The sequence below is a fragment of the Protopterus annectens genome, chromosome 8.part0, assembly GCF_019279795.1.
Source record: "Protopterus annectens isolate FY-2018-M chromosome 8.part0, PAN1.0, whole genome shotgun sequence".
Classification (NCBI taxonomy): Eukaryota; Metazoa; Chordata; order Ceratodontiformes; family Protopteridae; genus Protopterus; species Protopterus annectens.
In genome coordinates, this window is record NC_056741.1 from 1869767204 (window position 1) to 1869791856 (window position 24653).

Consider the following 24653-nt stretch of genomic DNA (forward strand, 5'->3'; position numbering starts at 1 on the left):
GAATTGTCCCAGTATCTAACAAATCTAAGCTAAGAATATGAAAACATGTCAGTGCTGAATGTGGGTTGGGAATGACATTTCAATACTGATAAAAATGAGTCTAGGAGTGGTCAACATAATTCTACATTGTAATAGCAAAAAAAGTACAGAATGACATGTTAAGATTGTTTATTTCATTGTTTTAGACCAATTACTGAGTATAAAACTGCATTCTGCAAATGTTCTCAGCTAGGATACCATTCACAGAGTCTGCATGTCTTCCATTTGACTACATGGGATTTTGCTTATTACTCCAGTTTTCTCCCACATTGCAGATGCATACTATAGGTGAAATGGTGATTCCTCCACATTGCTTACAGTTATGTTTACTGTATTTGGGTGTCTATGCATAACCATGAAGCTGTTTCCTTGTCTTCCTCTCCAGTTGATTTAACAGTTTTTGGAATCAGTCAATCATGCCAAAGCTGTAAGTTAGAACAGGAAAAGCAAGCTGATTTATACCCTGAACTTTATTGGTGCATGCCAAAGCAGTTTTAGGTATTCATTTTAGTTTTCTAAAATATTTATTACTTGCGGCATTGCTTGTCCTTTATATATTCCCAGATATTTATACATTCCCTTTTCTTCAAGTTATTTTATATCACGTTCCTCTCCTGTGTTGATATTTTCTTGACATTTCCATTTTTGAACTACAAATGTTGCTTTCACACATTTATCAAGAACAAATGTCATTCTTAATAGCATTTGAAATTGCACTTTTAGTTGCTTGTCTCATGAGCTCTACAGTTTTAAATTTGCCAGAAAACGCAGGTGATATGCCATTTGGCAAGGTGATTTTCTAGCAGTCAAGCTATAACCACAGATTAATCTGTCAAGTAAACAACTTGCTAGGTTAAGGACAGGGCAAAAAGCAGTGGTGACAAATCACCCTAGAATGTCTGTCTTTGGATTTTAATCCCTGTGATAGTAATTTGTCCTTTATCATGACTAACGTGAAAAATGGTTTGCGATTGTTTCAAAGCAACTGCTACGTAATTTATCAGTTTGTAGTGTACTGTTTATATCCGTAAGCATTGCATATTCCATAAATGCAGAACACTGCCAAATTATTTTCTGTTACCTATTCATGTCCATGCTATACTTAAGTTCTGTCCCTTTTTACAACTCTGCATTATGCCTTTCTTTAATAAGAGATGACCCTATTTTCTATATGATTTTATTTTGCTACATTTTTAGTTTATTGACATGTTTTTGTCAGCATCAGTTCTGGCATGTTATTTCTATACGTTGGAAGGCACATTACTGGTCTGTAATTCTTAAGATGTTTCACAGGTTCATTTTAAAGAGAAGTATAATCTATCGTGTTGTTAATTATGCTGATGTCAGTTCAAGATATGCGTATAAGTAGTGTTTGCTCAAGGCTAATTCATTACTCAAAGATGTTAAAACTTGCAGTTTATCATTTAGGAGCCTTTCTTAATTTTGTCTCAATTGCTCTAACCAATACTTCATTCCATATCATATTAGCACTTCCTACTGTTTTATTACCTCTTCTGTTTCAGCATAACCATTATATTTTAAGCACATTTATTAAATTCACGCATTTTGAACATTGACAGAGATACACATGTATTAACAAAAAAACATAAAAAAGTGTCATTATTTTTATATGTTATATGTATATGTTTTCTTTTTAACAATTATATTTTGCTCCATTAGATAAATTGCTTAATTCTGTTCTTAGATTCATTTTTCATCCCAGTGAAGATTATTCTGCATATAGTTCCCACAAATTACATTTAATTCTATGAATTTGCTCCTTCCCTTTTCTAAACATTCCACATCCAATTATTTTATCTCCTTTAGAATATTCCGTATTTCATATAGAGCTGGTTTAGGTTTTGATTTCCATTTTCTAGCAATTGCTTTTGTCACACACAATAGCAATAGACTTACTACAGCCTTTTGGCAATTCAGATCTTCAGTCAAATCTCAACAAAATAATTCTTTAGTTACAATCATTAGCTTCCCCAATATTTTAAACAAAGCACGGGATCTTCATTAGTATTTGTGCAAATATTCCAACAAATCACTGGAACCACCACGATAGTTAAAAGTTTTTATTTTATAACAGAACGAGCGCTTTCACGCACCTAACAAGTGCGCTTCATCAGGTTACAATGAATAGAGGTAAATATTCCAGTTTAAATACAGACATTCACGCCCTAATTAATAAGCCTTTTTGGCGGGTAAGTCAAGTCCAATCTATCAATTTAGAAAGGATAAAATTTTTATATACACCCTACAGAATTATCATTGTTAACAAATGAAACGTTATCACACAGCTCATAATATAGAAAATAGTATAAAAATGGTATAAAAAACTATCCATAGCGATCATATAGTATATCTCTAGAGATATTATCCTACTATGAAGCAATTAAACAAAATAAAATAAAATAATAAACTCCATTCACGGACACTCATATAAAGTGTTAGTAAGGTAGTATAGCATAGCTACTTAGCAGCATTTCATACGTAATCGAAAAAACTCTAAAACATCTATTTCTAAGAAAAATCTATAACATGTTCATGGTTATACAGAATAAAAACGTTACTACCAACATCTAATCTCAAAATCTCAAAACACAATGTAAAAAATAAAATATATAATACATGAAATATGCACATATACTTTACCCCATACATACATAAAAATAATAAATAAAACCTAGGATGGACAAAAGTCAAGAAGACAAGAACAGGATAAGATGGGGACAAAGGGAGGGAGAAGGAGGGGGGAAAAAAGGGGTAGGAGGAAAAAAGAGAGGTATGGTCATGGGGTAATAAGAAAAAGGAGGAACGATGAGATGATAGGAAGGGGGGGAGGGGAGAAGTATTTGTGCAAACTAGTTGATTCCTTCCTTTTAGTTTATATTGGTATTGTTTTTATTTTATTTTCAAATTTTCTACAAATCTTTTTGGGTAGTTAATAAATTCCTTGTTTTGTACTTTTCCTTTATGTGTTCTAAATACGTTTTAAGTCTTTCTGCTTGAGCTGATATTTTAGTTTGCTACTGGAGATCGTGTAAGATAGGCCGCGGTGGTGCAGCGGTTAGCATTGTCGCCTCACAGCAAGAGGTTCTCCAGTTCGCCTTCTGCGCAGAGTCTGCATGTCCTCCCCATGGTCGAGTGAATTGAAAGACATGTAGGTAGGTGTGAGTGTACGGTTCACTGCCAGTCATTAGTGGACCAGAGTTCTGCTGTGGTGTCCCCTAACTGGGAAAAGCCAAAAGACAGGAGACAGTACTGGAGATGGTGTAAGATAAATCCTGATATGCTTTTATGTTGTACGCTGGTTTTATCACAGCTACCTTTCTAAGAGATTTTTTTTTAATAATATATTCCCATTTCTGTATTATTCTAATAGTGATGTTTCTTGCTGTGGTTCATTTATAGTTCTTTATAACTGATGCTTCCATAGCGGAATTCTACTTGTTCCCCCCATTTTCCTTTGTTATTCTCTATTTTGTGGATTACTTTAGTTGTTATTAGTTTAGTTGCACAGTGGAATATTCTGTACATTTTCTTATATCATATGAGCATCACTTAATGGTTCCAGTTACTATATTCATCTATTTTTGCTAGTCTTCTAACACTTTGGCCTTAACCATTTTCGGAAGCTTCTGTTCTCCATTTTAATGGCCGTTTATATTAGATCAAGCAGCTCTTTCCTTAGATCATTCTCTTCTTGGTAGAGCATCCTCTCGTTCTTTTCCCTGCTGTGTAGTTCTAACTGCTCTTTTAAGTGGCTCTCCTGAAGAAAGTTCTGTAATTTTACTTTATAGCATATCTTTACTAAAAGTGTCTTGTTTTGTTTGTTGCACCATTTCCTGAAGACTTATTATCTCATCATGTTGGAATATCGTCTTTATCAGATTCTCCCCAATTAACTCTTCACTCCTCATTTAGTCGATCACATCAGTTTCAGTTTGTCGCAGGTACACAATACTAAACTGTTTGTGCCTCCCAGCTCCTTAGTAGAGGTGTCCATGGTGACTGACTCCATGGGAGAGGTGTAGGTGGAAGTGATTGCTGAGGGACATGTGCTACATCCATCAGCCATGTCAAGTAACACTTGCAGGTCTGATAGATGTGGATTTGGTACACCAGAGATTCTGCATTCTGAGACTAGCAGATCCAAAGAGTCCATTGAACAACTCAAATATGGTATCATAATTGAGGAACAATGAATATAGCTGCTGCATTGAAGACCAGCACCCTGAGAAAGACATAAAATGGGGTAGAGAATACAAGATGTGAAGAAACTATGGTCTGAAGAGTCTGACTCTGTCTGTAGGGGGTCTTGGTCTTCAGGGTATCATATCTAACTTCAGCCCATGAACATTATCAGTTGTGTAGGTTGTATTGGATCACAGACTCTTTCCCACCACTACTAAGAGATGTATAAAAAAAGTTGTCAGGAGCTAGCCATTCAGATACATGATCACTTGGGTTCCCTGCATTCATAAATGGACTGCAACCATAGATGTGTATATGGGGCTGAGAAGAAATCCAATGGAACAGTCTGGAGCTACAGCTGACTATCTCCAACTGTGAGGTACAGAGACCTCCTGGATTCCTCCATTATCTTTATGTACACGTTAGCATCCTGGCAGTCTGACAAGCACCCACACATTCTCCTTCTCCTAGACTAGGAAAGATTGACTTAAAACTATTCAAAATGTTTCTTTGGGGATGGAAATCTTTAGGCTACTAAGGCACAGAATTGGAATAAAGTCACCCCCCCCTTTTTCTTCTTTGTCTTCTTCCTTTTTTGTCACTAAAAGACCCTGGAGTAATATTCCAACCCTTTCTGTTCTGTGAAAAACAATGTATACATGCTGAATGTTTTTCCTCAATTAAAAAAGAAAATGTGCCTCATTCTTTTGAAAAAAACATTACCAATATATGCAGTATATGCCATTTCACTTCAGGTGGTGAGAAGACTTTCATTTGAAGACAATCAATGAAATCTATTTGTAAATATTATTAATATCCCTTTTTATATCAGAAGTAACCCAAGAGTTTGTCAGCATGTGTTTAGTGTACTTTATTTCTGAATACAGCTGAACTGGACAAATCCTTCATGATATCTTTGGGACACTAGTGGTTACTTCCAAGTATAGGTGGCTGCAAAAGAAGGAGCTCTCATCCTCAGAGGGATACTGTGAGCTTTTGGGTTCTACTATGCCCTGTCAAACAACAACCTCAGTATCAGAAATGTGGAAGAGTAATGCCCAAAATAAAGAAGAGATGTGTTTCTGCAAGGGGAAAGCTTCCCCCAACCTGCACCATCAGATCTTGCATATACTAACTCCATGGTCACACCAACTCCTGGGAAATGCCTCAAAAGAAGGGAATCATTGCTGATGCACACTTATAAATCCCCCCAACACAGATTTCGGGTCTATATTAGATCACCGAACGCTTAGGTAAGCGAACGGTGATTAATCGACCCCATGTAAGCGAAAGCTTACAAAACCGAACTGTCAGAACAGCGATTTTTTTCCAAGGGAAAAAATCACTGTTCCAACATAAAAAAAAAAAAAAAGAAAGCACATTAAAACATGATATTAAGTGGGGGGCTTTTCCCCCCACACTTCCTGACGTGGGGGGCTCTGCCCCCCACATCCCCGACTTATATATACCAACTCCAAGACCGCATTACAGTGCCAAAAATGGCAAAGTACCGAAGCGGCCAAGCAAATTCTTTCCCAGGGAAAGAATTTGCTTACATGCTGCTTCGATATTTTGCAGTTTCAGTTTTGTCAGTTCGACTAAGATGCATTCGAAAACATGCGTCTTTGGTCTTCTGATAGGAACCCCAGATTTCTTATGAAAAACAGTAACTGGAGTTGTTTTCCTTGGCATATTGTGCTTTGGGCAATTGGTGTTCAAGGAACTTCACCTTAGCCAGCTGTAGGTATACTGACTTTGCTTATGTCATGCTTTTTCTGTATAGACCTGGAAGCCTTAATATTAACTAATTCAGGACTTTTTTTGTAATTTGCTTTAGAAAACCAATTACCTTAAAGATGCCTTGTGTTGTTTTGTTTTGCTTCAATATTATATTGCTTACTGTTTCTGGATCTTAGGTAATACATTTTTTTTCTTTTGTACACAGCTGTACACTTCTCATATTTAGCACATTCTTATTGAATTTACACTCAGAAGATAAGAGTCTTTAAGTACCATCATTCAGTATTTGGTCAGATTCTGTAATGGTGTGACATTGCAGATGAGTATGTGATGCTAAGCACTTTTCTCAGGTTCATGAAGACAAGTAAAAGCTGAAAAGGGATTTCAAACACATTTGTTTTTATATGCCAATATTAGGACAGTATAGGCAGTCTTATTTTATTTATTTTTTTTAAATAACTGATCAAGAATCACCTAGTGTTTAATAGCTGCCTGAAATGTGGCTAATTATATTTTTATTGTAAGCAAAATTCAAAGCTCTCAAATGACTGATGGGTTATGACATGAACATTAAAACTGCTGTTTAGTTACAGTAATCTCTTAACTATTACTAACTGCTGATCATTGCATTTTCATCTAGGGCACTGAATATTATTATGTTTTTCTAATTATGATTGCAGTCATCTGTTTACAGTGACAATATTAAGGAACACAGCAGAGGTATACTAATGCGGGGGTGGAGGGTGCTGTCTGCCCTGGGGAAACAGGAAGGGGGGGGGTGTAACCTTGCCTTTTAAAAGCTTTTCAAATTTTAAACATGAAAAGCTTAAACTAAACCAGAGCCAGATCCTTTAAGGATTCTGTTTAAGAACACCATCTGTCCATGCGTCCATGTGTGCGCCTCTTTTCTGAGTGATGCACCTGTTACATACTCATTCTCTGTATTCCACGTGGAATTTAAATTACAAGACATTTTGTGTGTGTGTGTGTGTGTGTGTGTGTGTGTGTGTGTGTGTGTGTGTGTGTGTGTGTGTGTGTGAGCATCTAGCATTAATAGCAAATCTGGACAAAGTCTAAAATAATGTGGGGACAAACCCCAAAAATAGGGACAGATTTTAAATACTGCTCTTATAGACTTAGAATGTTGCTAGAATAACAGGAGTTGTGTTGTTATGCATTTTTCAGAACAATTTAATGTCTGAAACTCAAATGCATGCCATTATTTAGAAACTCTCAGTGATCTACCAGAAAAGCACACATTTTTTTATGAGGAACAGGCCAAAAATGTGAGTAAAAATCTGGACATTCTGCTAAACATTGGACATTCTGTAAAAATCTGGACAGTTGAGAGCTATGCAGATTAGTAAATTTCCTCAGGCTCAAAACCTGTACTTTGGTAATAGAAAATAAAATCCTGAATTCTCTACACCAACTACTCAACTAGTAAAATTAAGTTTTGGTACCTTTTCCAGTAATTGAGTTTTAGTGCATTTGCAAGGAGCTGTAAGCTTTCCGTGCATTTTCAAGGAATTGTGAGCTTCAAGGGAAGAGAGTTTTACTGCTGCTCATGCTAATCTCTTTCCAATGTGCATATGTTTTATTTAGCAAATCATCCTAGCATAACAGGTATCATACTTGTTTTTGATGCAGAAGGCTGTGGGTTCTACTCTAACAGCATGTACATATATTGTTGATGTGTTGTACTTTAAGGGGGAGGACAGTGGGGGGGGGGTGCTGCAGTCCTCAGTGTGTTGTCCTTTGGATGAGATATCAAGTTAGTGTGAACCTGTTGTCAGGTTGCCATCTGTTCCCTATTGCAATATTACCAGCTTACCAATTTTTTTAATGTAACATAGGCAATTTATTCTCCAAAGGGCAGCACATACTGCATTTGTAGATGAAACTCTCAGACACAAAGTTGCTTTCTAGCAGCAACCTCTTCGTTACTTAAAGATCTCTTTAATGTGGAATTATTCAGATGACTTTTACTTCTGCAGAGATTGTGCACATTGTCCGATATTGGTGGATTGTACTGACAGAAGTTTGAGTGGCCTTATGGTTGAAATGTTCTGAATTGGGCAGTTTTGTCATTATTGGTTCATATTTTTTGTTTCTCTGCTTACTGGAAAAATGCTTAAAACTACAAATTTAACACAAAGTCTAACAAGTCATTCTGTATTATACAAGGAATATAATATAATACAATCAGGAAGGTGAATCAAAGAATACATGCAAGTATTTATGGTCTTAAAAATGTGTGCAAGGGGCTAATGGTTTGAAAGCAGCCCAAAGGTGAACTTTATCTGCCACTGGCCAGATGCATTTTCTTTGCATGTGGGTTTCAATGCTGTTTCAATAAATGTGAGTTTCAAGGGAAGAGAAGCATACTGTTAATGCTAAGTCTGTTTTTATTGTGACAATGTATTGTTTTGTTTAGCAAATGTCTATAACTGTTTGTGGTATAACATTTGAAAAAAAGTTTTAAATTAAATCCAAATATCTGTAATCATTGTAAAAGTAAAACTCCAAAAACATTTTGAAAAGACCTTGAAAGAAACACTTGAAACTCAAAACACCCAGCTCAAAAGTCCATCAAATAAACTGAATTCGGACAAGTGGAATTAGCGCTTTCAATCACTTTTAATACTGTGATCTTCTTCAGAAATACAAATACAATGTCCACCCTTCCCTTTTTATATTACACCAATTACCTAAAACAGGAAATGACATGTTAATTGATATTAAAACAATTGAATGAATGTATATATATATATATATATATATATATATATATACAACACAAACCAAAAACACACCCCCCACACACACACCACACACACACCACACACACACAAAAACCCACACAGCCCACACCTAACCCTACACCTAACCCCAGGTCCGTCACACTTCCACACCCTACTACCCCCCCCCTAACACTAACCCGCCTAACGCCCCCCCCCCCCTAACTCTAACCCTTAACTAACCCTCCCTAACCCCCTAAACACTTACACCACCCCTATCCCCACAGACCGTCAACCACCACTTCTTACCCTCTCACCCCTCCGTCCGTCACTACCGCATACTCACACACCTTTCCCCATGTCGGCATCGCCGCATCCTTGTCATCCGTCATTGTCGTGTCCGGTCTTCTGCATTGTCGATGTTCTGCAACCCGCGAATCGCGGGTCTCTTCTTCTTTCTTTTCTTCTGGGAGCTCTCCGGATTGTCGGTCGTCTTCCAGCTGTGTCGACGAAGTCAGGTAGAACCATATATATATATATATATGTGTGTGTTTATATATATATATATATATATAAACTGATCTATTTAAAAAATCCATATTTACAATCATCCTAACTTATTCATAAATAACAATTATTATCTATACTAAAATAGTTTTGTTTTTAACCTATCTATACATTAAAAAACATTTTAAATTGATAACTTCATTTAAGCCTGGGGCTTTGTCTGCACCCAGTAACAATTGCCAGAAAGCTTCTTTGCATTCTAATGTGTTGTTTAAATCACCACCAAATAATGCTTTTTCTACATTATCCAAAACAAAAAATTCAAAGTTCTTGAATTCATTACATGTCACAGCATGCCTTGATAGTGCATTTATTCTATCTTTCTTCTTTATTACCAAATGGTGCTCATATATTCTACGTTTGAGACTTCTCTTGGTTTTACCAATATAATAATTTCCACATGTTGAACAAATAGCCACATAAACAACATACTCACTGTTACAATTGAAATATGTTTTAGCCCAAAATGTCTCCTTAGGATACCCAATTGTTACAAAAGATGAATTACTAATAAACCTACACTGTTTACAATTGTTACAGCTATATGTACCTTTTTTATTAGTGCACAAATGGTTGGAACTACCCTCCTTCTCTTTACCAGATTCTAACATGTATTTGATATTAGTGATTCTTTTGTAAGTGAATCTAGGTACCAACCCTATTGTGTCCGCTAATTCTTTATTGCCTATTATTATTCTCCAGTTGTTTTCTATAACATTTTTGATGTGCCACATTTCGTTAACTATTGGTATGAGAAATTAAATTCTGTATTCATTTACCTCTCTCACCTCTCTCCTCAAATGACCCAGGCTATTTGGACACACTGGACCCACCATTACTTCCTTAGAGTGTAAAATGGGCTTAGCCACACCATTTCTTAATGTCTTAACTTCAGACTTCTATTTTTCTAACCCAGTCTGAATCGTACCCCCTATTTTGAAATAATGATCTTAGAATAGACACTTCTTTTTCAAACATATCATTGTTAGAAGTGAGTCTACTCAATCTTATCATCTGTCCCTTAATAACTCCTTTTTTCATGTGGGTAGGATGCAGACTATCTTTGTGTAAATACTGGTTAGCGAGGTAAGGTTTTCTATATATTTGGCTAGTGAATTCCTTTCTTTCTTGGTTTATTCCTAAATTCAAATCCAAAAAAATAATGGTTTTACCAAACCCACTAATTTTAAAGTGTAGAAAAGTAGTAGTGGAATTCAGGTCTTTAACTAAGTCCTCAAATTCCAGTTGATTACCTGCCCACAGAAAAAAACAGATCATCTATGTATCTGTAATATATCTCTACTTTGTTAAAGCTAGGGTGTGTCTCCAGAAATTGAGGTTTGATTAGTGTTGATGGTAACTGGGGAGAAATAACTAATTAATGGGAAAGGTTGTAGGGTGTGTGTGTGTGTGTGTGTGTGTGTGTGTGTGTGTGTGTGTGTGTGTAGGACCCAGTCCATTACCTTGCTTAGCACCCCATTTGACCATGATATGACTCTGAAGTAAATGCTTAATTTCTTTCTCTTGCATGTGCCCATGTGTCCATGCATCTATGTGTGCAAAACGTGGTACAGGATTGGAGGAAACTTGGAAGAAACTACAGAAAAGACCAGAGAGAACAGTGGTTATTTTTAAAATTAACAGCAACCTTTTAGTTGTACAGTAGTACAATGCACTAGAGAGTTTTGCAATGGAAACGTTTTTTTTTTTTTTTTTGCTTAATTGAACCCGGTGAACTGGATGAATAACAGCAAGTGACTCAGCCAGGGAATTATGGACTACTGGACTGAAGGATTTTTTAATGTGAATATAACCACATTTTCTTGCTTATTTTTGGAGGGGGGTGATGACTAGGCTAGGTGTGTGTGTGTGTGTGTGTGTGTGTGTGTGTGTGTGTGTGTGTGTGTGTGTGGGTGCGTGTATGTGTGTGTGCGCATTTGTTTAAATATTTTGAAAATGAATATTTATGCTCTTTATTTTCATTGTACTCATCTGCCCTTTTTTGTTTTGGTGGGGTGGGTTTGCTAGCTGGGCTGTGGATTAAGTAATTTACCCTTTAATTTGCTCAGCTTAAATTCTACCATTAAGCCTGGCAAGTGAATCTTTGTGTTAAGAAATTGGACTATTTTTATCCTTTTTTTTGGGGGGGGGGGGTGGCCAGCTGTGCTGTGGATGAATGTAACTTGTCCTTTTCAATTGATTGGTTTAAATTCCACCCTTACGCTGCATTTGTGTAAATAAATCTGATTTTTTTTTTATTTTCTGGGGGGTGGCAGTAACTTTGTCCTTTTCATATTATTTTAAAGGTTGGCTAGTGTACATTTGTGTAAAATATTTTTTTTGGGGGGTGGGGGTGGCTAGCTGTACTATAGGAACTTACCATCTTCATTTGCTCAGCTTAACATTTAGTACTAAGGGCTGGCTAGTGCACATTTGTGCAAAATAAATTGGACTATTCATGCCTTTTTTCCTGGGAGGGAATGGCTAGCTATTTTGTTGATGAAATAACTGTTGCTCAGTTTAAAGTCGGGCATTGATGGCTAGTGTACATTTATATGAAATATCTAGGAATATTATATGCAACACATTTGAAACTGTCCCCAGTTTTACAGAATGTTTTTGTTTCTGCTTAATATATTTGGTCTGCAAGTTACTCTCATACTGTTTGCTTAGCTCATAGTGTGCCTTTACATGACTAGTGTGCAATTGCATGAAATATGCTGCAATCTTCTCTCTCTCTCTCTCTCTCTGTGTGCTGTAGTTGTAAAATTAAGTTAACACTGTTCCCGATTTTGCCAAATGCCTCTAAGTTTGCCTCACCCTGATCTGTTTTTAATAGAATTTAGGGTCAACAGTCCGGATAAGTTACCAAATCCTGAATTACTGTGTCAGCTCTTAGGGGTGTGTTGTCAATGTTGTACTCAACTTTCCAAAGGAGACAATAATGCAATTGTGATATTTAGCTTTAATCCATGATTCTATAAAGTATATTTAGTCATGATTCATGAATATATGTGTGTGAATGAGAGGGAGGATAGAGGAATGGTGAGGATGCAGGGAGTAGAGGTGGCGATGGTGGATGAGTTTAAATACTTGGGATCAACAGTTCAGAGTAATGGTGAGTGTGGAAGAGAGGTGAAGAAGAGAGTACAGGCAAGATGGAGTGGGTGGAGAAGATTGTCAGGAGTAATTTGTGACAGACAAGTACCAGTAAGAGTGAAAGGGAAGATCTACAAGAGGGTAGTGAGACCAGCTATGTTATATGGGTTGGAGACAGTGGCATTGACAAAAAGGCAGGAGTCAGAGCTGGAAGTGGCAGAGTTAAAGATGTTAAGATTTACACTGGGTGTGACGAGGGTTGACAGGATTAGCAATACGTATATTAGAGGGTCAGCCCAGGTTTGAAGGTTTGGAGACAAAGCCAGAGAGGCAAGATTACATTATTTTGGACATATGCTGAGGAAGGATGCTGGGTATATTGGGAAAAGGATACTAAGGATGAAGCTGCCAGGTAACAGTAAAAGAGGAAGGCCTAAGATGAGGTTTATGTATGTGGTGAGAGAGGACATGCAGGTGGTTGGTGTGACAGAGCAAGATGCAGAGGACAGGAAGAAATGGAAACAGATGATCCGCTGTGGTGACTCCTAATGGGAGCAGCTGAAAGAAGAAGAAGAAGAAGCTTTAGCCCATGATTCTAGCAAAAGTTTTTTTTTTTGGATAAGCCTTCCTGTAGGATGGCCGAGTCTTCTGGGGATTTCATCACTGCTCCTAGCTTGCTCCTTGCTGGATAATATTTTCCTTCATTTCAAGACTGTTACTAAAAAACAATTGTTACAGAGGAGGAGGTGTTAGAAAAAAATCTCCACGAGGAGGGTACTGTTAAAAAGAATTCTGCTCCAGGTATCAAATGTGCTAGGTATACCACCGCAACACAGTATGAATGGCACAATGCTGCATAACCCCATTCGGGGAGAGCTAATTCAGCTGTATTCCTGGAGCTGCCTATAGTGGATGACATGACCAGAGAACATTAAGTTTTGCTATGGTTTTAAATTGATGACCAAAAACAAGCAGATTAGTTTACTAAAATAAACAGTTATAAAATGTGCCCATGTTGCCAGACATGATAAAGATTATCATGGTGAAGTGATGCCCATGGCTACACAGCATACATTTAAACATGGACAGATCTGTTTCCTTACTGCTGTGGTTTGTCACTGAATGTTTACTTCATTGTAACGTACACATCTGTTCTTTTTTTTCTTTTCTTTTTCTCTTTATTATTGTGGTTCTGTTTTTCAGAAGTGGAAAAAGAATACAAGAAAATACTTCAGAACAAAGCACAACTGGATGTCAAGTGAAAAACAACTGTACCTCCTTTGGGATTTACTACCTCCTTTAGAATCTCCAAGCAATATGCATCTCTCCAAAAAGGTTAGACTTGCTTTTATTCGCTGGATGAAAGATAGTAGACACCTTTGAGCTAAAGCAAAGAACGCTTCAATCACACAGCCATTTGCTTTAATTTGGACCTCAGGAATTAACTGTTAAACTAAATGTAATCATGAATCTACATTTTAGATTACAATTCATTGTAATTCTTTGGACAGTGACAAAGTAGAAGGCAGAAAGGAACAGAGTTTCCAGAGTGTTGAAGGCTGGTACTATGAGAAGCTACACAAAGTATGCCACTTCATGCTAACATTGCCAAAAAAAAAAAAAAAAAACTCCAGTGAATACCCTTACGTGTCTTTCAGCTTCCTTCAAGCATCTCCAGTAAAGATATGTTTCTGGCACAGACTTTGAAATGGTAAATAAATGAATAGTTATAAGCAGTACTGTAGATGGTAATAGATCACATACCAACTTTAGCTACAGTTGCAATTGTGTATTGAATTTCTCTTTAATCATTCTTAATGCAATTACAGTTGGCACTAAATACAAGTCATGTCACATATATGCTTCAAACATAGTATTAAATAGGTAATAGTGATGTAAAAAGAAACTTTTTTAAATATTTAGTGGAACTTTTACCCTCCAGCATCTTGCAACACCCATGCCTCCCATTCATATAAATGAACTGAGCAGCAGTGACCCCATTGGTTTTCCAACTTAACATTTGATGCAGTATGTCTCCAAGCAACCTAAATGTACCCATGCAAAAACATTGTATCCAGAGCTTTGCCATGCTAGTTATATGCTGTGATGCCCCTGCACTGGCCCAGTAATCAAGGAGCCTCAATCCTCACCACTGGCAACAGTGGGGAATGTACACACTGGGAGGATGACAAGTACACACACAGTAAAGTGCAATTTCCCCTAAGAAGACACAGAGACCACAGTCAGTCTGGGGCTGGTTTCCACCTCTTTTTCCAGATCCCCAGTAAGACTCCCTATTGGCACAGCTATAGAGTTGAGTCCTTAGCCAGGGTTCCAAGCCAAGTCCTCCAACACTCTCTCTGTCCAACCAGTGCTTCAAATCCCTGCCCAAGTAGCTGACACATACACACACTCTTGGAGATTTGTTCTACACAATCAGACACTCCTGGGCAAGACTGGCACAGGTTTATTAGCTATGCCCCCATCTGCCCAGACTATAAGGTAGTTATCCCTGCCACCAGAACCCCTTATCAGCTACTTGAAGGCCCTTAACAAAGGGTGTTCAATCCTACTGTGTAATGTTATTATTAATCCAAATGGTAGTTTGACCAAGAGCCAGGCTATGAACAGTGGCCTATTCAGTGTCACAAAACAGATATGCAAATACTCTAAGAGCTTAAATATGTCTCAAAAATATCAACCACAAAGATGGGTTTAAATATATTTAATAATAAATAATAAAAGAAGAAGAAAATGCTCAGTAAATCATCACAGTAACTTCAGAGTTCAAAATCACAGGATATATTTAAAACAACATTGCAGGACAGTCTCAAATAAATACAGAAACATCCAAACTAATCTGTACTATATTCCTAACTATTTCTAATGAAATTACTGTAGCCTAGTTAACTTACTTGCAGCAAGGCAAGTGCAGAAGTGGTGAGTGGATGTTCTTGTCAGGTCAAAAACAAAATACAAAATGCCCATTCTCTCTATCAGAGACTTCTTAAATTAATATTTCAAATATCACTGCTGGGGTAGCTTGCAGCATGACATCATTTCTTTTCATCTGACTATCCTAGGTAAAACCTCCCACTGATTCAGCTGTTAGCATTTAGCATCTACCTGTTAAAATACATAAGGACATCTCTTAGATCTATGGCAGATCCCGGAAGTCATAAATCAATAAACACTTCCAAGACAATACAAAAAACTTCTATTTCTAGACATTGTGTCTGTTACTGCAGTGAAACTGAAACATAGCATCTTTTGTTTATGGCCCAGCCATAAAGTAACTCAATGTCAACTATTCTTCTGAAGTTTTGCAAGATAATTCTCTTGTGTTTCATTCTCCCCTGTTAAAATATATACATCTAAACAGTTACAATAAGCTCAGTACTTTACAAAATATCTCTTCAGTACACGTCTGTACAATATGACATACAGTTCTAATACATCTGTAACACAAGCATCTTACATGAAGCATGTTGATATTTACAAATGACACACACCCATTTACAAAATTCCAGATAGCTGTGCTGGCAGTATCTCCCTTTTGTTATACTTGTATATAAATCCTGTTAATATTCACAAATGACATACAATCATTTACAAAATGCCAGATAGTTGGGCTGGCAGTATCTCCTTTTGTTACATATGCTACCACTTAGTATGAGCAATGGCTTTCATAAACTTTTTGTCATCAAATCACAGAAAGTCAGGTGGATTCACAGACTAACTCTGACTAATAGCAATGAGTAAAGCATCTCATCATCTCTGTCACTCATCTTCAATTTTGTATGACAGTAACATAACATTCATTGAACGCAACACTAAAAATGTTTCAAACAATTCTTTCATGCAGTGACTTCAAATTATGCCCTCTAAATCTGATGAAGTACACTGGTTGCAACCAGGACATACTTCAGTAAACTACATTTCTTCCAATGAAATGATCACTCTTCAGGCACTCACATGTTTTTCATATGCCTATTGTATATGTTGGCAAATGTGGTCTCAGGGACTCAAACCCAAGACTACTGATGTATGGCAAAAAGCCGGTTGTACTTAAAATATAGGGGCATCATGAACTATAACTGTTCAATGGACAATTAATTAAATAACTTGCCAAGTACATAAGTGTAACTGCAGTCCTGACACTGTAGTGCAGTGTGTGTGTGTGTGTGTGTGTGTGTGTGTGTGTGTGTGTGTGTGTGTGTGTGTAGCTGGGGGTTGCAAGCTAAAATGGAGCTCTTTTTGACCATTGTTTAGTGCTCTAATTAAACTACTTTTGACCAAATGCCAGCCTTGTCCAGTTACATTTACTGGGACACCTTTTCTGTCTGTCTTATGTGTTGTATGACTACAGCAATGATAATACACAAGTCTTGCTCTTTCAGGGGCTGAATGGCAAGGCAAACATCTGAAGGTATATTTCTGTGGAAGTGTGTCTCTGGATGATATTTATCTGAAGGAACTGGCAAATCACCTTACCTCAGAGGCTGCTTTGTCAGCCCTCTATTAAATATTGAAAATGCAAAGCAATTATTTGGGCATGTGTCTGCTAAACAGAGGTATCCCCAAGGGCAACATACAGTCCGTGGTGTGGCTGGATAAGAAAAAATCAAGTACCCCTACACCAACACTGTTAGCCAATATGACACTGACTCCTTTTTGTGTTACTAGCACCAATTTATATTGCCTCCTGGAGCCATACATTTCAGATACAGCATAGTCTGCTTAACATTATAGGCACACTAGAAAATGAAGTACTACCACCACAAGGAAACAGGACACTCTTTTAATTTTAAACAGCATTTTCTTCAGTTAAAAACAATTAAAAACAGAGAGACTTGTCAGCTAACATGAGATCTAGTAGCAGAATTCTAACTAAAATGCCAAGAATGTGTTGGTCAGAACAATTACAAAGTAGAGAAACATAATGCATATTTATACATACACACGCACACACACACACACACACACACATATATATATATATATATATATATATATATATATATATATATATATATATATATGTGTGTGTGTGTGTGTGTGTGTGTGTGTGGTCTACTTCTATATCCCAAAAAGCCACAATATCGAAGATCGGAAGATCAATTCGAGAAGGATGAAAGTCAAAATCACAAATCATGTAAGTAGTCCCAGGCAAGTGAGTACTTGCCCAAAACAACAGTAAATCACAGAGCACCAGCTAAAATCCAGCTAGGTGGGGGGCTATGGCACCCACACCCTCCTAACTATATATACCAACTCTGGGATCACAATACAGTGGAAAAAGGGTATAATTCCCCTTGTGGACAAGTGCTTACTTGCCCTGGGAATACCTAAACGATTCGTGAGTTTCGAGATTTTGAGTTTCATCCTTCTTGTCTCTATCTTACGGTCTTCGGTATTGTGGCTTTTTGGGATATAGAAGTCGACCCATATATATATATCTATATATATATATATATATATATATGTGTGTATGTGTATGTGTGTGTGTCTGTGTACTAAAATAAGATCCTGAACCTAGGATATTATGGACAGGGTATAGTTGCAAAAGACCTTTTAGACTACTTAAATTTTAATGATTTCTGTAGAATGTTATTGACAGCTGCTGCATTTAGAAGAAGAATTACTTAAACCAAAATGTGTTTTAAACTTAGTGTAGATATTAAATTGCTGAAATTAGGACCCTTCTAATGCAAACTGAAGTCATATTAACAGCAACCATATCTCTCAACTGTCCACATTTTCACAGAATGTCCAAATTTTTGCTTCATATTGGGTCTTTCCCTCACTAAGGAGTGAAGTCACTAAATAATGACACGTTTGAGTTTCAGACTTTATATCCTTCAGAAAAATGCATTTTAACCTAAATCATGTTACTTTAGTAACTTTCTAGTTTGTAAGAGCAACATTTAAAATGTGTCCCTATTTTTAGGCTTTGCCATGTTTCTTGCACTAAGAGATTGAAAGGTATGAAGGGCACCTTCAGCTTTGTTTTATTTTATTACTTGGGGGAGGTGAAAGGGAGGCCCAAAATAGGTATATTTTTTAAATTGTACTCTTACCAACTTAGAAAGCTGATAGAAAAAAAGGTTTTGCACTAGCATGCATTTTCTCCAGGATATACAGTGTGAAATTCAAGTGTCTGTCATCACTTGGTGACATCAGTCTTCAATGATTTGCCAAAAAAAAACATATTTTATGAGGAAGAGATCAAAAATATGATGCAAGAATCTGGACTGTAGAGAGGTATAAAAGGAAGGTTTAAGTTAAGTAGCAGCTGTAATATCCATAAGGTGAGAGGTCTAACCTTAGACTTTCCACCTGTTCAATAACATATTTATGTTCGCGTTTCACCTGAAATAATTTGTAGTTATGTGACGTCAGCGTAGAACTTGTAGACAAACTTCTCAAACTTTTAGCACAATAATTCTGGACAAGGATAAAGGAGAAAGATCAGAGACAGTTTTTTAATATATAAACTTAGCTGTTACAATAACACGTTTTGCGTGTATTTTCTGCAACAGAGCTCTCAACTTTCCATCTCCTAAACGATGAACAGTAGCCCTGATATTATGGAACAAATTGACTAAATGTGAAACACATACTAACAGCTTACTAAAAACGTCAACTGGGAAGGTTATAGGATGGTTTTATTTATTAAAAAAAACATAGTTTAATGAATTAATATGACTAATTTTTATTTACCATGGATACCTGTTAAAAATTCCTAACACTGAATGTGTGACAGACCCATCCAATGTGGAACTTCGAGGAACATTAACGTTTTAAGGCCCCAAATGAGGTACACTTGAAAGGTATGTTCTGAAGGATATAATGTCTTAAAGTTAAATATCTTTCAGTAACTAGTGACTTCAGTATTCGAAAACTACATTTTATAAGGACCAGACCCGCAATATGAGACAAGAATCTGGACATTCTAGTAAATTCAGGACAGCTGAGAGGTATCCTTCTAGTCTGGGTCATCTTAGGCAGCATGAAGTTTCTTGGTTAGCATCCTTAGCGTATACTGAGTGTACCTGACGAGAGGTATTCAACACCAGAATAATACCTGCTGTCCAACACCTACGTTTTTTTCTAATGGAATAGACAATTCTGAAATCGAAATTGCCGAAGTGGATGGTAATCCCCATTAAAAATAATTTTTTCGTTAATTGAATTTTTATCTTGATATTGGGGTAATATCACACATTATGTCTGTGATTGTGAAATAAAACATTAACATTCATTTTTTTACTTTTTTGTTTACTTATAAAGACCACGGATATGTTGTACAGTTAGTTAAGCATTCAGAAGCAAACATCTGAAATCTTGCAGGAGAGCTTGCATGCAGTAATTAACTGAACTTGCCACCCACACATTGCATTTTATTAAAGCATCTGCTTTGGGCGGACAAGACTAGTGATGGTGCCGGGCTGATAGACACATTTGCACATGAATCCAGTTCTGAAAATGTCAAAATGTTTTAACATCGGAAAGTACTTTTAGATTGGAGCTGCATCCCTAAGTTCACAGGTAACCCATTGCACCGTGCAAAGTTTTATTGTAGAAAATTCTAGGAAACTTAAAACGCTGTCCATTTGTCAGATGTCAGTCATCATCATTTAAGATGCAGATCATACAGAGAAAGAGTTCAATTTTGCATTTTTTCTAATAACTCTGTCATGGTAATAGGCATTTTCAAAGGGAAAATACAGCAGGATACTGCATGAATTCATATTTGGCTTCATTATCACCTGGCAGCGTACCTGACAGCTATTATAAGGAAGAATTCATTATTTGAGCCTTGAAAATTCCTTGTTCCACATAGAAAGGGTTTGTCACACAGTTACTTTTAATGTTTTAACAAATATCCGTGGTAAAGAATTATTGAATCATATTAATTAATCGACACATGTTTTGGGAGTATGAATTGACACTTTTTAATAGTGCTGCGAGCTTCCTGAAGTTGTTAGGAACCGTCCCACGGCTTGCCTGTTTGTTCCACGTTATGAGAGGTGGTGGTCATTTGGAGATGGCCACTTAAGTCCAACGCTCGGCAGCGTAACTCTCGGCACACCTTACCTTCGTTAATATTTTTTCGTTTGTTGCAATATGTAGTCTAAAAGCAAATATTTTAACAGTATACCAAATTAATCTGTTTCATATTTTATGTAATTTGCATCGAAACGAATACGAGACGGGAAAGAAACAGCACTGAAGTAAATCCATTGAATTGTTTAAAAGAGGTCCTCACCAGTTTTGAACAATCCGTAGGTGATACTTTTGAACTATTTCTACTATTTATTTTACTCACATGTTTACCTGGAGTCTTAAATGTTTTAGCCACAGACACAAAAACCATTCCGAATCCGACCTACTACAATACATACACTTTTAACACGCGGCTGCAACGACATTTGAACATTTTCAGAAACATAAATATAATTTTAACTTGCTATACGCCAATGCACAAGGTGGGTATTACACGTATAGTCCAATAACCGTGTATCCTTCTTGTTACATATCTCTCAGCTGGCCAGGTTTTCGCAGAATGTCCAGATTTCCACCTCATATTTTTTAGCCTTTTCCTCATAAAATTTGTGGTTTTCTGGCAATTCACTGAAGATTGAAGTCACTAAATAATGACATACATTTGAACGTTACAGACTTCATATCCTTCAGAAAATGCACGTTAACACAATTCCTTTTATTCTAGCTGATTTCTAATTTTACAACACCAACATTTAAAATCTGTCCTTATTTTTAGGCCTTTGTCCCCGCATCATTTTAGACTTTGTGCGGATTTCTTGCGCTAAGAAGTTAAGAGGGTTGATGTGTTAAGAAATGGAAACTTGCAGTTTTAACAACACGGCAGCTGCTACTAAATATACAGACGACCACGACTAATGCAACAGGTGAGGACAGCAGCTGACCAAGATGAAATGGCCAGCATTTTCACTGGAAGTTGTCACTCGTTTGTTTCATCTTACCTTTATAGGTGTGAGCAATTACGACTGCAAGAGCAAACAAACAAGTCTTGTCTTGCGTAAGTGCACTACTGCAGCAGACTGAGCATGCTGATTGGCTGAGTGTGAACTCCTGAAGCTACACCTGAGGTGAAGATAATGCTGCTTCCATCAGTTGTCCCAGCCATCATAGCATGGTCAGAGTTATGTCCTTCTGAATTTAAGTAACACCGCACATTAAAACTGCGGTGAAGAGAGTTCAACTTCAGGCAGAGGTTCCAGCCATCATATACTTAAAGTTAATGACTTACCAAAAGATGTGATTCCAGGCTTTGTACAATCAAGGTGGATGCCCGTCTCTTGAACAGAAGACATTCCAGCCCACAAGCATATAGAAGCAGTGAGTGCACAGCATAAAGAATTGTGCACTTGCAGGTTTAGATTGTAAACTTTTGCAACCCTGGCATTCAGTAAAACAGATCAAAATAACTTCCAGGAAAGCTAGGGCACAGCGAAAAAAGTTGTCAAAGAAATCCGTAGGCAAAAAGTATGCTTTTTGCTGGACTCTGCACTCTTGCCAGTAGTACTGACCTGTTGTAAACCAGGTATCCCATCTCCTGATGGCCACTGAACACAAGAATGGGAAATTAGAAGGTTCAGCATTGGCTGGCAGCGATCACGTGATTATGTTCCCTCTGATAAAGACACCCTGTTATAAACTGACAGACTAAGAGATAAGAATTCTTGGCAGATAAAGATAAATAAATTATTAACCAAGAGACAGAGAAGTGCTACACACATAAAGTTGTAAAATGGAGGGGTCAAAAGATTATAGTTGGTTACTAAAGCTGTGTTAACGTCAGTCTAACGAAAGCAAGCACTGGCTTGCAAATTGGTGCCTTGATGTCATCTCTGTTTGGATGGGGATGACAGATTAGAATTTATGTGATTCCGTTAAACACTTGGGAATGATAATCCATTAGGTTATAAATGTGAATTGTGCCTTTCTTTAAAAGTCATTGCAACTGAGACTCAAAATGCCCCCATTGTTAGGCACCCCTGGTTTTAGTTTTAATGATGTGCACTGTGGTATTTTGCTGATTAGCCATTCTCAGAAGTCTCGTTTGTTCACCGCAAAATGTTTTCACTCTAGAGCGAGTGGTATACTATTGGTTTTAAGAGGAAACAGGATAATTTGGGTGTTATTTAATTTGCAAAGCATTCCATTTAGGGAGATGTCCTTGTGTAGGCTACGTTGTATGCTGCACAACTAAGGAAACTTCACTTGAATTCTACACTGCCCTAAGGACAACTGAGGGAAGAGTGTAGGAGTTCCCTCGTTTGATCTTTCCAGCTGCTAATTAGCTGGCTGCAGTACTGAAATTGTTACACTATCAGCACAACTGAAACTAACTGATAAATACATAAATAAACAACTAAATAAAACATGTTATTGCTGGTACAGACTTCTGCATGTCTGCAATTCACCACTGACTTAAATCACACAATTAAATACCAACACTTATCATTTGAAGTTCCACCCCAGATGCCACACAGTAGACAAAGACCTGAAATGTTCCCTGAAACTTGTGCTTTTGATTACATCTTCCAACAATACTGCAAGGGCCAAGCACTCATGAATAAAAATGTTACTGTATACTGCCACTCCAGCCAATGCCCAATCTGTTATGCAGAAGGAATAATACATGTTCTCAGTGCAAGAATTATAGACAAAGCCAAAAACATTGGGGTTACAAAGGCCCAATATTAGGGACATATTTTAGATATTACTGTTTTAAAACTGGACGTTTGTTAAAATAACAGGTTGTATGCTCATAATTCATTTTCGGTAGGATATGAACTCAGAAATTCAAATGTTTGTCATCATTTACTGACTTCAGTCCTCAATTATTGGCAGAAAAACACAAATGTTATGAGGAACAGACCAAAAATATGACACAAAAATCTGGACATTCTGTGAAAATCTGGACAGCTGAGAAGTATGTACCAAAGAAATTGTATATACTTGATAGTCCAGTACTCTGGTATAAGGACAAGTACAATATATTTAATTTATGGGTTTATAGATCGAAGATGCCATCAACATTTACTGAGGGATCAGAATGCCCACTTTTACTTGTTTTTCTGTTTGTGGTGCTGCGGTAGCGTTATCGCCTCACAGTTACACGTTTCCCGTTCGATTCTCAGTTAGAGCGTCTTCTGTGTGGCGACATGCGTAAGTGGGCGTTCCTTCGTTGAAGGTTGTGCGTTAGGCCCGGCAAGCCAGCATGTAAAAATCTAATGCCAATCATTAGCGGACCTGAGTTCCGCTGTGGCGACCCCTAACCGGGAAAAGCCGAAAGACACAACAATAACAACAGATGTTCTCTCAGTCTAGCATAAATAAGTGTTAGTTGCATGTATACGAATGGATAATCATGTGTTCATTCAGTTGCGCCGTGTACAGAAAGGGCAGTTGTGCAAGAGGCAAATACCATGGATGTTGATGTAGCTGTACCCTGTTTTGCTAGGCTACCTAAAAATTTGGTTATGCAAACCTGCAGGTGTGGGAGCTGTAGGGCTAGATGGTCATTAAAAAAAAAACAAAAAAAAAACATTTTAGTGCCGTGTGGCGGTGGTGCCGACCAGGTATAGGTTTTCCTTTATATGTACTATGGGTGGAATAACTATCCCCAAAAACATTTTCGCTAAGTATATGACACTGATTGGTTACTTAGATAAACAGATGTTATGAGCATTCCACCAGTAAACTGAGAAAATCTGCCCAACAAAAACCAAGAAAGCACGAACATATGGGTGACAAGCTCTTCCCACAACCATGAGCTTAAATATACCAACTCCACAATTGAACAAGTATGAAAAAGGGAGAAATATCCCAGAACAATTATATCACCGCCAGATCATACTAATGAATCACACATTTGGTAACTTCATTTACTAGACAGCAATGCCAGACTACAAGTAGAAAAGTGGAATAAAAAAAGAGATAAATCAGTCTGTATGTAAAATATTGCATGTGATCTATAAGAATTAAACAGAAGAGGTTTAAAAAAGATTGGGAATAGAGACTGGAGAGACAGTTTACAAGGGAACTTTGGAAGGACATCTGCATGGCTCCATAGTATGCGACAAAGTCCAGAAGGTATAAGATTCTAGTGTTTGCAGTTATTTCTATGCCGCAAGCAAACTTCAGAGATATTTTTCCTTAAGTAGGTAGCAAATGTTGGAGGTGTCATGGAAAAGAGAAAGGTAAATGGGG

At 37.2% G+C, this 24653-nt stretch overlaps 1 protein-coding gene across 1 annotated transcript in view; it reads right to left on the reverse strand.

Annotated features, from left to right (window-relative positions):
• Positions 1-21967, reverse strand: part of NR5A2 (nuclear receptor subfamily 5 group A member 2) — a 672306-nt gene extending 650339 nt beyond the window's left edge. The window contains exon 1 of the mRNA XM_044081366.1: positions 21685-21967. Coding sequence (XP_043937301.1) covers positions 21685-21748 — 64 coding nt within the window. The 5' untranslated portion in view covers positions 21749-21967. The remainder of the gene's footprint in view (positions 1-21684) is intronic.
• Positions 21968-24653: the final 2686 nt, after the last annotated feature.